The 15,600-nt window shown below is 41.1% G+C and overlaps 1 protein-coding gene and 1 long non-coding RNA gene across 3 annotated transcripts in view; one reads left to right on the forward strand and one right to left on the reverse strand.

The window, feature by feature from the left end:
- Positions 1 to 3,861: 3,861 nt before the first annotated feature.
- On the reverse strand, positions 3,862 to 6,343 carry LOC108645763. The gene is made up of 2 exons (XR_001924013.2): positions 5,671 to 6,343; positions 3,862 to 4,490 (listed from the first exon to the last, which is right to left on the reverse strand). It is a non-coding gene; the product is annotated as an uncharacterized LOC108645763 (long non-coding RNA).
- Positions 4,508 to 15,600, forward strand: part of slc43a2 (solute carrier family 43 (amino acid system L transporter), member 2) — a 44,410-nt gene continuing 33,317 nt past the window's right edge. Inside the window, 2 exon segments of one of the 2 annotated variants that reach the window (NM_001102736.1) lie at positions 4,508 to 4,690; positions 8,393 to 8,594. In NM_001102736.1, the coding sequence (NP_001096206.1) occupies positions 8,435 to 8,594 (160 nt within the window). In that variant the 5' untranslated portion in view covers positions 4,508 to 4,690; positions 8,393 to 8,434. 2 annotated transcript variants of the gene reach the window in all.

Raw genomic sequence — 15,600 nt, forward strand, 5'->3', positions numbered from 1 at the left:
AATAATGCTGGCATTACGCTTTTGTTTATAAAAATAACAAAAAAACATCATATTCTACTGCCCCACAGATAAATAAACATATCACATACTGGCATAAAACTGCAAGAAGTGATACAGGAAGCCAAGTCTAAAGGTACATAAAATATATATAAATAAAAGCTTTGAGGAAAACGTCAAATGCACATAATTTTATAAACTATTTTTTCAATTCTGCTGGGTTTGTATCTTGCAGTAGTTATAACATAAATATCCAGATAAACTTTAAATAGAGAATAGCTAGCTTTACAGCTTGGAATGGGACTCAGCAATGCAACCTGAGTGCTCTACACAAGCAGACAAAGGTGCAATATAAAATATGTATATAATTTTATAAAACACAATACAGTGACTCAGATTCAAATCACATGGCAGCTCAGAAACCAGTGCATTCAGACCTGCAGTATCAGCATCTATGGCAGATGAACCTGATTTTGTGCTCAAACTCATGAGTATTTCTTTCTTTACTTCCCTGCAGTGGTGTTCACCTGTGTTCCACTGCAGGGGAGCACAGGAAAAAATGCATCCCATTATACCTAATTGGGCTATGCTAAAGGTATACGTTACATGTTAAGATCTGCTTGCTTGGCGAGGTCGCTAAGCGAGTGGATCTTCTCCCGATATCCTCACCTACGGATGGGCAATATCGGGCGAATTTAGGCTAATTCGGTTGTTTGGCCCTTGGGCCAAACGATCGAATTAGAACGATGGTAATGGACTGTGCCCGGGGACCGCATCAACGAGCCGATGCGGTCCCCAATCCGACAACATTTTTAAAATTGCCCGATCGATATCTGCCCAATTTCAGGCCATATGTTGGACGGGCAGGCCCATCGTTGGTGCCCCTACATGGGCCGATAAGCTGCCAAATCAGTCTAAGGGACAGATATCGGCAGCTAAAATCGCCCCATGTATGGCCACATTAACACAGGCACATGTAATCACCGAATGCAGGTAGAATGCAACATGAAGCTCAGTAAGAAACGCTTGTGAGTACAAGCCCTACGAGTGGTCATACACTTGAACATCTCATTAAACAATCAAATATTTCCACAGTATGGCAACAATATCATCTTGATCCAATTGCTTGGCCCTATGATCAGATCATAATTATGGTAAACACAGGCCATTGGGAGACGGGAGAGGACTGCCAAGCCTTCTCACTGGATGATTTTCTATTTAATTTATCAGGGAGGCCAGTTGGGAAGTCCAATACATAGACCAGTGATCCCCAACCAGTGGCTCTTGAGCAACATGTTGCTCCCCAACCCCTTGGATGTTGCTCTCAGTGCCCCCAAACCAGGTAGTTATTTTTGAATTCCTGACTTGGGGGCAAGTTTTGGTTGCATAAAAACAAGATTTACTACCAAATAAAGCCCCCTGTAAGCTGATAGTGTGCATAGAGGCTGCCTAATAGCCAATCACAGCCCTTATTTCGCTCCTCCATGAACTTTTATGATGCTTGTGTTGCTCTCCAAGTCTTTTTACTTATGACTGTGGCTCATGAGTTAGAAAGGTTGGGGATCCCTGACATAGACAAATAAGCTGCTAACTCAGTCTGAAAGGTATGAATCAGCAGCTGAAATCTGACCATGTATAGCCAGATAAACACTGAGTGGTACTGAAACTCAAAAGATCCATTTTGAAAACTTTGCAGACCTGGATCATTACTGCTATAGGACAAGGAAATTGCATATCACTGGGGGTGACAATTTATTAGGCAACCCCAGTGACTATATCTGTTAACATTTCAACCCCAAGCCAGCACCCTGCTCACTGCAAAATGCACCAACCTCAGTCATTTGTCAGTTAGTGAAGTGCTGCACCGCCATCTTCACTGAGCACCCAGCGAAACCTTGTCCAGGACCCCTTCCATGATATATACTGTAGTTCTGATTTTGCTGCATTGTTGCTAAATAAAAACACAGGAAGGTTAAAGGTACCTCTTAGTCTTACAAAGCCAGCATCTGTTAGTTAATGTATTAATTGTCATTGGATAACTCCTTATTATACAGACAGGCCAGAGTTTCACCCTTACTCTTTTAATGTCACACAGTCTTCAGGATCCCCCTTAACCAATCCAGTGTTACTTTGCTCACCTAAAGCCTGAGAGACAGTGAAAAACAATTACAAATTGTGCTTGCGGCTAAATCCTGGCCAAAGTGAATTTTTGCCAAGATATCAATAGGAATGCTTTTTTTTGGTGGGTGCAAAAACCATTAATAACAATTTATTCTCTTACTAAAGCTAACAGCATAATGTCTTCACAAACACTAAACTGACACTTACCATATCCCCCAGCAAAAGATATTTAAAGGTTGCATTAAAAAGATGTTACATGATACCTCTCAGTTTCAGTGTCTAACTGGCCTACCATAGAACTAGAGGGTCTTCTAGTGGGTGCCAGCCTAAAGCATTCCCATCAGCCCATCCTTACTTTAAGTCTGGGCCTGTATATTTGGTACTATCTATACAGGGCCGGATTTCTGTTTTGAGCGCCCCGAGGCCGCCCCTGTTGGTCGCCCCCTCCCCACCCGTGCGCATCCGCGAAAGCGCCCCCCGTGCGCATGCGCGAAAGCGACCCCACCAGTGTGCATGCGCTCCTTTAAACTCCCATACGGAGCAGTGGGGAGAGGTCCCGACTGCTCCGTATGGGAGCCAAATTTTAAAAATTTTTTGCGGCGGGGCGGCACGCTGCCCCTAAACTTTTGCCGCCCTAGGCCCGGGCCTTTGTGGCCTCTCCACAAATCCGGGCCTGTATCTATAGCTAATTGCTGTGAGATTAGGGCCAGGGTGTAAACTTTTCATTATTGCACCCTAGGAAAACCTGACACTGCTTGATAAGATATGGCACAACTCTTCCACCCTTTGTTGCACTGCAATGATTGCACTGCAATGATTACATCATTTGTAAATTACTTGGAAAGAGATATACATATATGTTTTGACATACATGGTTGAATGTACCCAGTGTTTGCAAAACTGGTATCCCACTGTGCCCCCCTATGCTTAAGGAGCTGTGCTCATACATGGTAGGATTGTCTGAGTGCCAGCAGATACTGGGCAAGTGTTTATGCCCTCAAACTCAACATATTAAAGAAGAACCCTGCAGAGGCTCATTTCAACAAGAGATTGTTTAAGCAAATACACATCTAAGGAAACTGATAACCTATAATATATCCCAGCTAATTATCAAGAACACAGAGGCCTAAACAGCCTCCCACCAGCCCAACAAATAATTACTATTTAACAGCAGCCCCTCTGGCATTTGCCAGAAACCACAGATTGCCAGTCCAGGCCTGCTTCACCCCCCTTTATTTCTAATTATGGACTCTGGGGGGTTGGTTCCTACTTCTGGTGCAATACCTTTCAGTCACTCTAGAGATTCTTTCCATCCTACACCCTGTCACTGAAAAATGACAATAACCCATGATATTGTAAGCTCTATGGGCCAGGGTCCTCTGTTCCTTGTGTATTTATATTAACCCTTGCCTGTTCTGTTAATATTCTGTTTGCATATACAGGGCTGCATATATACAACTAGTGCTATATAAGTAGAAGTATAAAGCCATATGTGTGTTTATTTTAGCTGTTTGGGCTTGTAACCCATTATTTCTCAACTGCTAGTTGAAATTAGAGGTTATTATAATTTAATTGATAATTAATAAATCCAGTCAGTAGGTTTACACTAACTTTAAAAAGCTCAATCTCTTTAAATGGGTACTTAGGTAAAATACCAATTCAAGAACAAATAAAGCATTTGTTACCCATAATTTCCTATATTACCAGGTTGTAGTCCTAAGATTCACGTACATAAAATGAAGCTGATATTTCAAGAGGTTTATTTGCCCTTTAATGTTCATTTTTTAACAATTCACAGGATAGTAGAAACGTCACTTGGCCTGTGACCCATAACTGGGGGGAAACAAGTGGTTGTGGCAGAAGCAAGGTGGCATTGCACAACTACAAAGGCTGCCTTACGTTATAAAATAACTCCTATCAAGCAGTTAGAAAACATGGCTTGTAACATATTTAAACCTAGACGGAATCAGCCATTTTACATTAAATCAGCTTTGTGCTGTGGTTTATTGTTTCTTTAAACAAAGCTGATAAGACTGCAGCAGGCGAGAAAGAGTGCGTAGATGGCTAGAGAGTTATTTCTTTGTGAGGTGTTTTCTTTCCCCTCGGTGTATATAGCGAGAAGCTTGTCATCTTGCAGTTCTTCATTTGATGTAACAACCCAACAATCATGTGCAATCTCGTGTTATTTCGGGGTTCCTCACCAACACATCGCACTCTAACAACTGGAAGAAGGAAACCTTCTCTCACGGTTTTATTAATCACAATTATCCGTCGATTTCCCCATCTCTCTCAACTCGTCACCCTATTGGTTCAATTCTGTCTCTATCCCCATGACGGCCAATCAGAGGGCGGCGATGTTTTTCAGCGCTGCCCTGCAATAAAAAGGACCTGAATAAAGACATGAGAAAGCAAGTTGGACGGGCCCGAGAGGTAGAAGAGGCTGCGGCACCGGGACTGACCCGTGCCAAGCAAAACCCAACATCAGGCAGCCTCCCTGGGACCCGGACCGACCCAGTCAGCAAGAAGCCAAACTAGAACCATCAAAACCTCGGTCCGGAGAAAGTGTCATCAGGTAAATAATAAGGGAGCCGGCAAGGTATGATGTTCCTTGGAGCGATACGGGATGTACAGGCAGAACTCTTATCAATGGTCAGTGTTAAGCCTATGGGAGCCAGCTGGGGGAAGCGACCGAGACAAAAGAGTCTCCTTTCTATGGACACCAAACAGCTGTTCAACTACAACCCACAGCAGCCTCCTTAGTCTGAAACTCCCTGCTATGGCTCGTTGGCCCTTATTTTTAGTAGCCACTAAACCCATACTACTCGAGTACATAGAGTTATACAGAATACTTGTACTGGGCACTAATGCCCAACTTGCTATTGTTCAGATACTGCTCACACTACACAGATGGTCTTTGTCTTCCAGGGGAATCTGGGATTTGTAGTCCAACAGCTGCGAACATAATCCTGCACTACACTGAAAGGGAGCAGCTGTTGGATTTCATGGCAATGGCCTTTGGGAGTAAGTGTGCCAACCCTGGGGAAAGCTTGGTTTCACTGGCACTCTTGCAGTTTCCCATGGATGGAGAAATTCAGTGCAGATGGCTGTATCATGCCAGTGTTAGTGATGGGGGCAGTTGTGATAGCTCATGCCAGTGTTAGGGGCAGTTGTGATAGCTCATGCCAGTGTTAGTGATGGGGGCAGTTGTGATAGCTCATGCCAGTGTTAGTGATGGGGGCAGTTGTGATAGCTCATGCCAGTGTTAGGGGCAGTTGTGATAGCTCATGCCAGTGTTAGTGATGGGGGCAGTTGTGATAGCTCATGCCAGTGTTAGGGGCAGTTGTGATAGCTCATGCCAGTGTTAGTGATGGGGGCAGTTGTGATAGCTCATGCCAGTGTTAGTGATGGGGGCAGTTGTGATAGCTCATGCCAGTGTTAGTGATGGGGGCAGTTGTGATAGCTCATGCCAGTGTTAGTGATGGGGGCAGTTGTGATGGTCCCAAAGGTTCTGAGATGGTATCACTACAGTAAAGTGTCTTGAACTGCAGGTACCCTGTGTGTTGGTAGTTGTAGTTTAGCATATGCCGCAGGCTGTCGATCCCAGGGGCTGAGACAATGTACGGTGACTGTTGTTTGCGGCGGAGCCTGCTGAATGTAACTATGGTACAGCCAGTTGTATGGAGCCGGGACCTGTTCTGTGTACCAGGTGTACTGAGATCACTGGCATTGATGGCAGCAGTGCCCACTGTATAGCACAACTGCCCATGCTATTGCGGGGAGAGCTAGTTGGCCGGACATTAGCAGCGAGGCGGGTAGGTGCACTCCAAGCTGTGTACCATTCCCTTTGCGCGGGCACAGGAAATACCCCCACCCCACGTCGTCATTGCCTACTAGTTGTGTCTTTATTACTGCCAGTTGCTCCCCACTTCCAGTCATTGCTTCGCCCCTTCCTGACAGCCTAAGGCGAGTTTCTGCCGGTGAGCAATGACATGACCGTCGCAAACAATCGGCCCCTGTGACGGCTCCAATAACTATTGAGCCCTCACAAGTCAGGCGTATTTCTCCCGCACCCCCAGCCCCCGCACTGCGCTGCCCGGCTCCCTCCTCCTCCTCCTCCGCCCGCTGGGCTCGCGCTTCTTCCGGCGCCTTCACGCGCTTGTGAGCCACAGAGTCGCAGAGTCGCGCCTGCTGGTTCAAACCGGCTCTCTCCTGACAGCTCGGTCCTGCGCTCCCTCAGACTGATACTTCAGCCAATAGGAAACAGGTTGTGGGACATCCTGCAGCCTATTACAAGCTAGAGGCGGGGCATTCGCCCTAGGAACGCGCTTATTGCCTAGTGGTTGGTTAAAAACACAGAGCCTGCTGCCGGCTGTCAATATATTGATTTTTTTGTTTGTTTTTCGTTTCCTGTCGTTTTACAGCAGACGTAGCTTCATTTGATTATTAGAAAAATAACATATGCCCAAAAACAAAATCCGTGCATTTACTGAACCGGTTAGGCAGCGCCTCATAAACAGACGTTTTATAAGGTTTGCCTTAAAGGCACAGTAACACCAGGAAATGTGTGTGCGTTGAGGGGGGGTGGGTTGTTGTTGTTAAGCCATCAGAACAATATGGTTGAATTCTGCAGAGCTGAGAAACACATCTGTAAAAATCTTGTGTTTCAAAGAAAACATTTTTACTTGTACAGTGTATAAATAAATGGCATGCCAGGTCAAATGAATCCGTTTTATTAAAGTGAATCCAAATTTATTTTTTTATTCTTCCCATGTGTTTTTGTAGTGTGGGAACCCAGAGGAAATCCATGCAAGCATGAGGGAAAAACAAAGCCTTTGCATTTAGGGTCCTGGCTGGAACAAAACATAGAGCATCAAATCTGTAACATCACTGCATGTTCGAATGTAAATGTAATCTTTAATCTTAAATATGCCTTACTTCCTCGCCTATCATCAAGTAGGAAACAGCAAGTTGGCTACACACACATAATTAAGAGGTCATGTACTAATCAAGGCACAGTGTGCAAAGTGCGATCCCGGGCTCAAATGGTCATGTATTTTACCCACAATGCAGTGTTTTTTTCCAACAATTTTAAAATATTTGTGACTACAAGGTGGCAATGTGCCTGGCAAAATTGCACCTGATGTTTTAAAACTCACGCAGTTGTTTTTGTACTTTAATGCAGATTACATGGAGTTTTGAAGAATAGTTCCTTTTCATCACTATACACTTACATTGCCACCAGCGTCAGATGTCCTTGGTGCTCAGAGGCGGCCAAGTTGAGTTTTGAGAGGGTGCATCATCAATGAAATTCCAATTTAAAATTTGGAACTTCATCTTTTTAAGTTACCAGAAGCAGCCTTTTGCCGCCCCTGGTAACTTGCTGAGTGCTGCCGAGCAGCACCCCTGACTGTCACCTGCTAAATGCAGTGCTTACTGCCACATCTGTCATTGATGTTGTATTGTACAGCATTTAAGAATATATTCTTGCTTTATAAATGCATGCTAATAATAAAAAAAACAAATCTGGCATTTTTTAATGCCGTCTGTTCACCTTATCTGCAGGCCACTGTTTCAAATCCTTTTATTTTCCTAAGGAAATGATTTCATGGCTGTACTTTAATACCTTGTGTTGACGAAGGGGTTGCACAGTTTAAATCTCTCACCTTGTGGCTGGAAATGTTTGCAAAGCAATAAACAGATCTCTGAGTGGGAAGCAATTGGCAACAAGCTGATGGAAAGGGTCTTATCTATTTATGTAGAGCTTCAGTTATCTCTTTGTCAATTTCCCTCTGTAATCTTGTTATGTTGCTGAGATGTTAATCCACCAGAGTCCATTTGATAGCTTTTAATTGATAAGAATGAACTCTGTGACATGTTTTAGTCCAGCTGACTTCTCACTAAAAGGCAACAAGTGTTTTTCACCGACATGCTTACCTAAGGTGGGCAATATCAGGCTGATCCGATCATTTGGCCCTAGGGTCAAATGATCAGGTCACAATGATGGGGGTAATGGATACAAATGCGTGGTCTTCAATCTGACAAGAAATCAAACCTGCCTGATTTTCTGCCAGATATCAGTTGGGTAAGCCCAGCAGAGGGCTCCATAGCTGCCAAATGGGTCTGAAGGGTCTTAATCAGCAGCTTAAATCTGCTGTGTATGGATGGCCACCACTAGTCTTGGTGCAAATTACTTTCTGGGTACAACTGCATTACATTGGAATTAATGTTGTATAGCAATATAGCAGCACTTATTTTTTCATTTCTTGTTCTGCAGATCTGATATCAACAAAGACAAGCTAGATATATAACTGAAGACATGGCACCCACTTTGGCAACAGCACACCGGCGCCGGTGGTGGATGGCATGCACCGCTGTAGTGGAGAACCTTTTCTTTTCAGCTGTGCTGCTGGGATGGGGTTCTCTCCTTATTATGCTGAAATCAGAGGGATTCTACTCCTATTTATGTCACTACCCAGGTAAGAAGGAAGGCAGCTTGAAAAGCAGATTTTTACCTGTAGCAAAACTTCCTAACCTATCTTGGTGGGAATATATAGTTTTTTTCCCTGTTGCTGACCTGCTGCTATTTTAGCCACTGCCAGAGTGGATATTTTGATCTGACCTCACTTTTAATATAAATCTTTTGTAATGACTTTTTTTTTTGCACGTTACAGTTCCTTTAATAAACAGTGGCCCTATAATTTCATGGAAGAAGAATTAGCCTAACCTAGTCATATTTCTCATGATATTTTCACACTGGTACTGAATGCTGCTCCCAAGAATTAGCAATGCATTATAGAGGAACAGCTAAACTTACCTAAATCCTCCTGCAAGGTGATCCTCTTGTGCAGAATGTTTATGTTCAGTCATAAATCGTTAATTGCCTTGTTTTCTTTTTCTTCTGTTCCTTCTTTTTGCAGAGATCAATTGCTGACTGTTTATGGTAATTTTGTTTTGTTAGTAGTGCCCTATTGAAAAAATAAACATTGTTTCTGCCATATATTATAATTTATTCATATACATATATAGTGTCTGTCATACACAGGGGTGCCAATGTTTTAATCAGCAAGAAAAGTCAAACTATACTTTGTTTTTAGTGTAATGTTCTTTTAACTCATTTTTTTTTATCAATATAGTAAAATAGGTAATACACATACAGTTACCATGTGATGTATGTAGTTGTGTATATCTTTATTTATTTAGAGCTATTTGTATAGAAAGCACTTTTCATGTTTACAGTACATTAATAGTATCACATGGAGAAACAGACTGCAATAATTATAAAATCAGTATGTACAGTTAAAAGTGTGTTTAGAGACATAGGAGGAAATTCATGCTCCATAGCTTACAGTTTAATTGTGTGGTTATCTCAAGTAATAAGTGCTGGTATTTAATAATTCTCCAATGGGTAGGGTTTGAGCTTTGTACTAATGAAGCCAATTACCTTATAAAAAAAGTCAGGGAGCAATTTAGTTCAGAGATAAAAAATAGCAAAAGAAAATATAAAAGACAGGATATGACAGTGGGTGTGTGAAAAGTGGTTTGGCAAGAACAGAGGAGGTAACCAATAATGTAAGGAGATATGTAAAAAGGAACATTTTGTAAGTTATGTTCTGCTTAATAGGGTGCCAAAATAGAGCAGGTTCTCTCTTAGGTCAGCACAGAAGCATTCTAGCAGCAGATCTTAAGATAGAATTAATGCAGGTGATTTGTGAGTCTGGGAGACCATAGAGTAGCAGGTTGCAGTAGTGTAAGTGGGATAGGATAACGCCATGGATAAATGTTTTAGCATTTGCTTGAGGGATGCTGTGGCTATTTCAGACATGTTCTGTTTTCTGACTTTGTAAGTCTCATGTGCATGGAGCATTGCACTTCAGATTATTTCTTGGGTGCCATACTCTATGTCAGTTCAAGGTGGAAGACTCCGGCTAATAAATTCAGTCAGCAGACTGAGGCCTTGTAAATCAATTATTACAGATTAACTATTATTAGGTCAGTAAAGCTAAAACTACTAATGTGTGTTGCATGCTGCTTTATGTCAGAGTTTACTCATGCTGTTTAAGTCACCTGAGTCACAGAACCGGTTCTAAACCAGCCATCCCCTACTTTTTTCTAAATAGACACATCAGAAGGGTGGGGAACTTAAATATATGTTAACTGAAGAAAGGGCAACAGAGAAAATTCCTGCGTGCATGAAATGCCTACTGGCAAGCTACTTTTGTATGCTCACAGTTCTGCTAGAAGAAGAAAGTTGAGTTTTGCCTCCTAAAGGTGGTCATCCACTACATACGGGCTAACATTACCTGCTGACTGGGTCTCTCTAGGCACCAACAGTTCTTTGGCCTGTTTTTGGGCAAAGATATGCTCACCAATTAAGCATATTTTTCAGTGCATATTCTTCTTAAGACTGGACCCATAAAGTACCTCATCATTCAGTATGTTGACAATAATGGAGAGGGTGTGGCCACCTTTTCAAGCAGGCAGATCTTTCTGTTTATTAGTATCTTAAGGATGGGCACATTCAGCTTAGCATCATTCTGATAACAATTATGGGTTAAGGGTTGAATTGGAAATGACTGAGGCCGCAAAATGGTTTTCCACACACCAGTCAGTTTGTTACACATACGCTTAGACTAAACCTTTACCCTGCTCTTCATTTATTGCTTAATATTACTTTAACAAAGGGGCAGAGGGCAAGACATTTTTGATGGTTTAGCAGCACAGACAGCACCTTATAAGTCATTTACTCCAGAAAGTGCTGTAACAGGCAAGAAATTGAGTAGACGTAGCATAAAATATGTGATATGAAAAGAGGACTCTGATCACATCTGCATGTACTTCTCCTATCTTTAATCTGTCCAGAAACAGCATCTCAGCAGTACAGCACTGCACTTTGAACTGTTAGGTAAACCTCAGCTGCCTATCCAAGCAACTTCCAGCATTGCTGAATGTCTAAATGAACTTTGGTAGCAGAAGAGCATCCCGTCTAGCCTAAGTCATCACTAATTTCTAAAGGGGAACATTGAATTTGCTTAGTGAGCTTTTCCTACCATCAACAAACATTGGAACTGATTTATTTATCTAAAATTAGGATGGGCAGACTGTGGACCTCTAGATGTCACTGAAATAGTAATTTCTTCATCCCATTTTGTAGTTCAACAACATTCAGACTGTTGTCCATGAGTACTTGTTGTGTTGCTTACATACAAAGGCTTTCAAATTTGAATAACAGACATTCACTGAATGCTTATTATTACACTGGTAGCCACAATGGAAACAGTAGCTGTCTACTGGCAAGGTCCACAAATTAGTGTCTCTCATGTAAACCCAGGTATTTGTCAAAAATAACAATTTGTTTCCTGGATGACATAAAACCTCCGCCTCAAATTAGTTTTGTGGCCTCTACTCCCTGTTCCTGGCCCTGACACTTCCCCTGTGTTTCATGCATAGCATATATTACAATCTGTTTTGGAGGCAAAACAATCCTATTGGGTTTATGTAATGTTTAAATGATTGCTTAGTAGACTTAAGTTTATGGTGATCCAAATTACAGAAAACCCCAGGTCCCAAGCATTCTGGATAACAGGTCCCATAGCTGTAATTGCAACCCAGTTTCTGTAAAGGCATGTTTATAGTCTCATTAATTTTTATTTAGGGCTATAAAAAGTCATCACAGCAATAAAACATTATCCCTATTGCATATTAACCTGCAATTATATTTTATAGGGGAGAGGCATGTTTTAGATCTGGGTTAACTCTATATCGCTATTCACCCAGGTGTCAGTGTAAGATACTGACAGTTGCTTTAGGGTACATGTTCACACCCAAAATGTATCTCAATCAGAGTTATCTAGGATGTCTTGTTCAAGATGATACTCCCTCTTGCCTGAACTCTCTATAGTCACTAAAATAGCATTTGCAGCACTGATAAGTCTAAACTGTTAGCTCACAAAATTCTACTTGTTCTGGCGGTAAGGACCTTAGTGATTAAACTTGAGAGAACATATCAGAACACTTGGGCAGTGAATAGAGAAATAAGCTGGTTTGTAATTTAGTATGTCAAAGGGTTACTATAATTTCAAAATTTCTCTAAATATGTCTGACATTTTGTATGCACTTCTCATTAGTGCTGGTAAGATTTATGATCCTAAACATATTTAGATTTCATAAGAATACATATTTGAACTGCTTTGAATTTGTTTAGTTTTCCTTGCTTAGCTTTCTTATCTAAATTAGGTTATGGGCAGAGAATCCAGCACTGACAATGGGTTTCAATATGCAATCCTGACCAAACAGCAGCATCTGCCATTGGCAGCTCATTTCCCATTCAGTTTAATGGGAAACACCTTCAGGTGGAAGACCACAGCAGTAGAAATAAGCCATATCCCACAGCCAATAGTAATAATGTATTATTAGGATGAAATTTAATGGTGAACCCACTTAAACAGCATGGCTACCAGTTGTTGGAGTTTTTGCTCTATAGCCATGTTAATAACACTTACAATATGTAATTATTTTGGCATTGTCATTGTTTCTAAATATTAAAACAGTGTCACTTTTATTTTATTGATTCTTTTCATTTCGGTCACATAAAAACAACAAAAACAAATATTTGAAAACAATTAAAATACATTTTTATATCAGTTACCATTTGTTTGAATATAGTATTTGTTTTGATAACAGTTTCTTTTTGATCTTGTTTGGTCAAGACCTGATTTGAGTTTCCATAAATTGTGTTTGTTCTGGTTCTGGTTAATCTTCATACTGCCAGACCGTTAGTTAAAGAAGTGCACAGCTGAATCGTGCCAGTTGAACTTTGTATGCTTGAACTAAGCATCCTTTCAAATAATACTGGCTAATATATCTTTATGCAAAATAGTAACGACTTCTCTATATCCACCTTTGTCCATTGAGATACGATTTTCAAGCGGAAGGGTCAGAATTCCTGACACTGAGGGCTTGAGTTTTTGAACTTTTAAATAATTTGCATTATTTGAAAGGAAATTCAACTGGAAAACTCTTGGTTTCTGAAAACTTTACTGCCTGTTATGACCTCTTAAAGAGCAATAAGTGCTTGGGTCCTAGGTTTGATTCCAGTCATGCTCTTCACTTGCTTGCTTGGGTTTGCTCCTGTTTCCAGCCACACGCCAAAAACATGCAAGACAGTAAATTTACTCCTCATAAAACTGACCAGTGTGGTTGTGTGCATGGGATAGGGATCCAAGACTAGACTGTAATCTCAGAGTTAGATGTAATTGAGGTATAGTCTCCTTAAAGTGCTGTGAAGTCAGTGCTGTATGAAATAAAATATGATAATAATTAGGGATGCAACAAACCCAGTTTTTTCAGGTTCGGCCAAACCTCCGAATCCATTGTAAGGGATTTGGCCGAATATCGAGCCAAATCCTAATTAGCATATGCCTAAATAAACAACAGTCAATTAATCTCAGCAGTTTTGCCATCCATGTGATTGTACAAATTATGTTGTATTCCAAAGCCAAACAAGTGGATTACAGGTGTATTTGGATGTGCATAGCCATTTTAAGACACCGGCACCAACTACAAAATGCACATAATCCTCAACAGATGTCCAATAGCTACACTTTGCACAATGATAACCATTTTCCTGGAATGGGGGAGGTACACTATTTACAATACAGCACTGACCTTTGTCTATGTCTCATGTTTGAGTCACAAAGGTGGGCCATAATTAACTCAGGATCTTTTAAAAAATTGAGTGCATTATTCCACAACCAAGTAAATGCATTTAAGTCCAATAATAACTTATATTTATTTGCCCTCTGTTTTAATATGACAGTTTTATAGCATTTGAGTGAGTTTATAGTAAATTCAATTGCAAGAGCAACAGTTAAAGAAAACTGTTGCATATTTGCTAGGCACCTATTTTATATACAGACACAAAAGTGTAATATTTTGTGTGCAATAACCCTGGATAGGACCATCGTCTCCACTTCACTCAGCCAGGCATGAAGGATTATTCTGAATCTGTGCCATATTCTTTGACAGAGGATTGGATGTAAGGGTTCACTGTTAACTGGGTTGTGTTGACAGCTCTGCTAAGACCTTGACTGTGGAAATTGCTTACATTCACAATCAGACTTGACATGGCCAGTGCTGCTTTATGATGGTCCAGAGAGATACAACATGGTGAAAACAAGAGAGGGCATGTCTGTTTTTATTTTGCTGTGTCATCTACTGTGTCTTAGTCATGCAGGTATTAGAATCTGAACAGAACCAGATAAAGCCAGACACTTTATTTTACTTGATCAGAATGTTGGCTAGTGGACCCACAGCTGTTGACTCTTATCAAATGAGGGCTTTTATTCCTGAAATGTTGCTTTGCATCACTGGGTCACAACAGTAAATATGCTGTGTGCCTTGCATCAACAAGAGTGTACGGTTTCTGTTTTGTTATATTATGTTGGTTGGTGATGCTTAGCCAGGTATTCAAGGAATCCTAGCACGACAGAGGTAAACAATTTAATGGGGTGTGCATGAGCTTTCCATATTGGGGGATGGCTGTATCTATACTTTAAATTTATAACTTACGCAGAAAGTCACAGTACAGGTATGGGATCCGTTATCTGGAATCCTGTTATTGAGAAAGCTCTGAATTACAGGAAGGCCATCTCCCATATGGTCCATTTAATCAAGTAATTCAGTTTTTTAAATTGATTTCTGTTCTCGCTGTAATAATAAAACAGTACCATATACTTTATCCCAGCAAAGATATAATTAATCCTTATTGGTGATAAAACAATCCCATTTATTTAATGTTTAAATAACTGTGTAGTAGAAGGCAGCCCCAACCTTTTTTCTTTTTTTTATTCGTGAGCCACATTCAAATGTTAAAAGAGTTGGAGAGCAACACAGCCATGCAAAAGGCTCTTGGGGGTGCCAAATATGATTCCTGGGTGTTCCAAGCTGTGATTAGCTATTGGTAGCTCCTATATGGACTACTAGCCTATAGGATGCTCAGTTTGGCAGTACACATGGTTAGCCTTCAAAACAAGAATTTTAAAACCCACTCCCTTAAGTATCTAGGCATACAGTTAACTAAAACATATAATCAGCTTTACCAGAGTAACTTCCCTCCATTACTCCAACACATCAAGTCATCCCTTCACAAATGGAGCACATACACAATCTCCTGGTTGGGACGCATTACAGCAATCAAAATGACAATTCTCCCTAAGCTCCTGTACCTTTTCGAGACCCTCCCGGTTACAGTCCCTAAAACAACCCTCAAGGATCTCCAAGCATCCTTTTTCAAATTTATATGGGGTAAACGCCGACATAGAATAGCCAGAACGGTTATGATGGCTTCTAAATCACAAGGAGGTTTAGCTGTCCCTCACATATCTGCTTATTATGAAGCAGCCCATTTGCGGCAAATACTACATTCATTCCCACTAGCAAATGGGCACAAATTGAATCCCTTTGGATATCCCCTATACACCCCAA

Source organism: Xenopus tropicalis, chromosome 2 (assembly GCF_000004195.4).
Source record: "Xenopus tropicalis strain Nigerian chromosome 2, UCB_Xtro_10.0, whole genome shotgun sequence".
NCBI lineage: Eukaryota > Metazoa > Chordata > Amphibia > Anura > Pipidae > Xenopus > Xenopus tropicalis.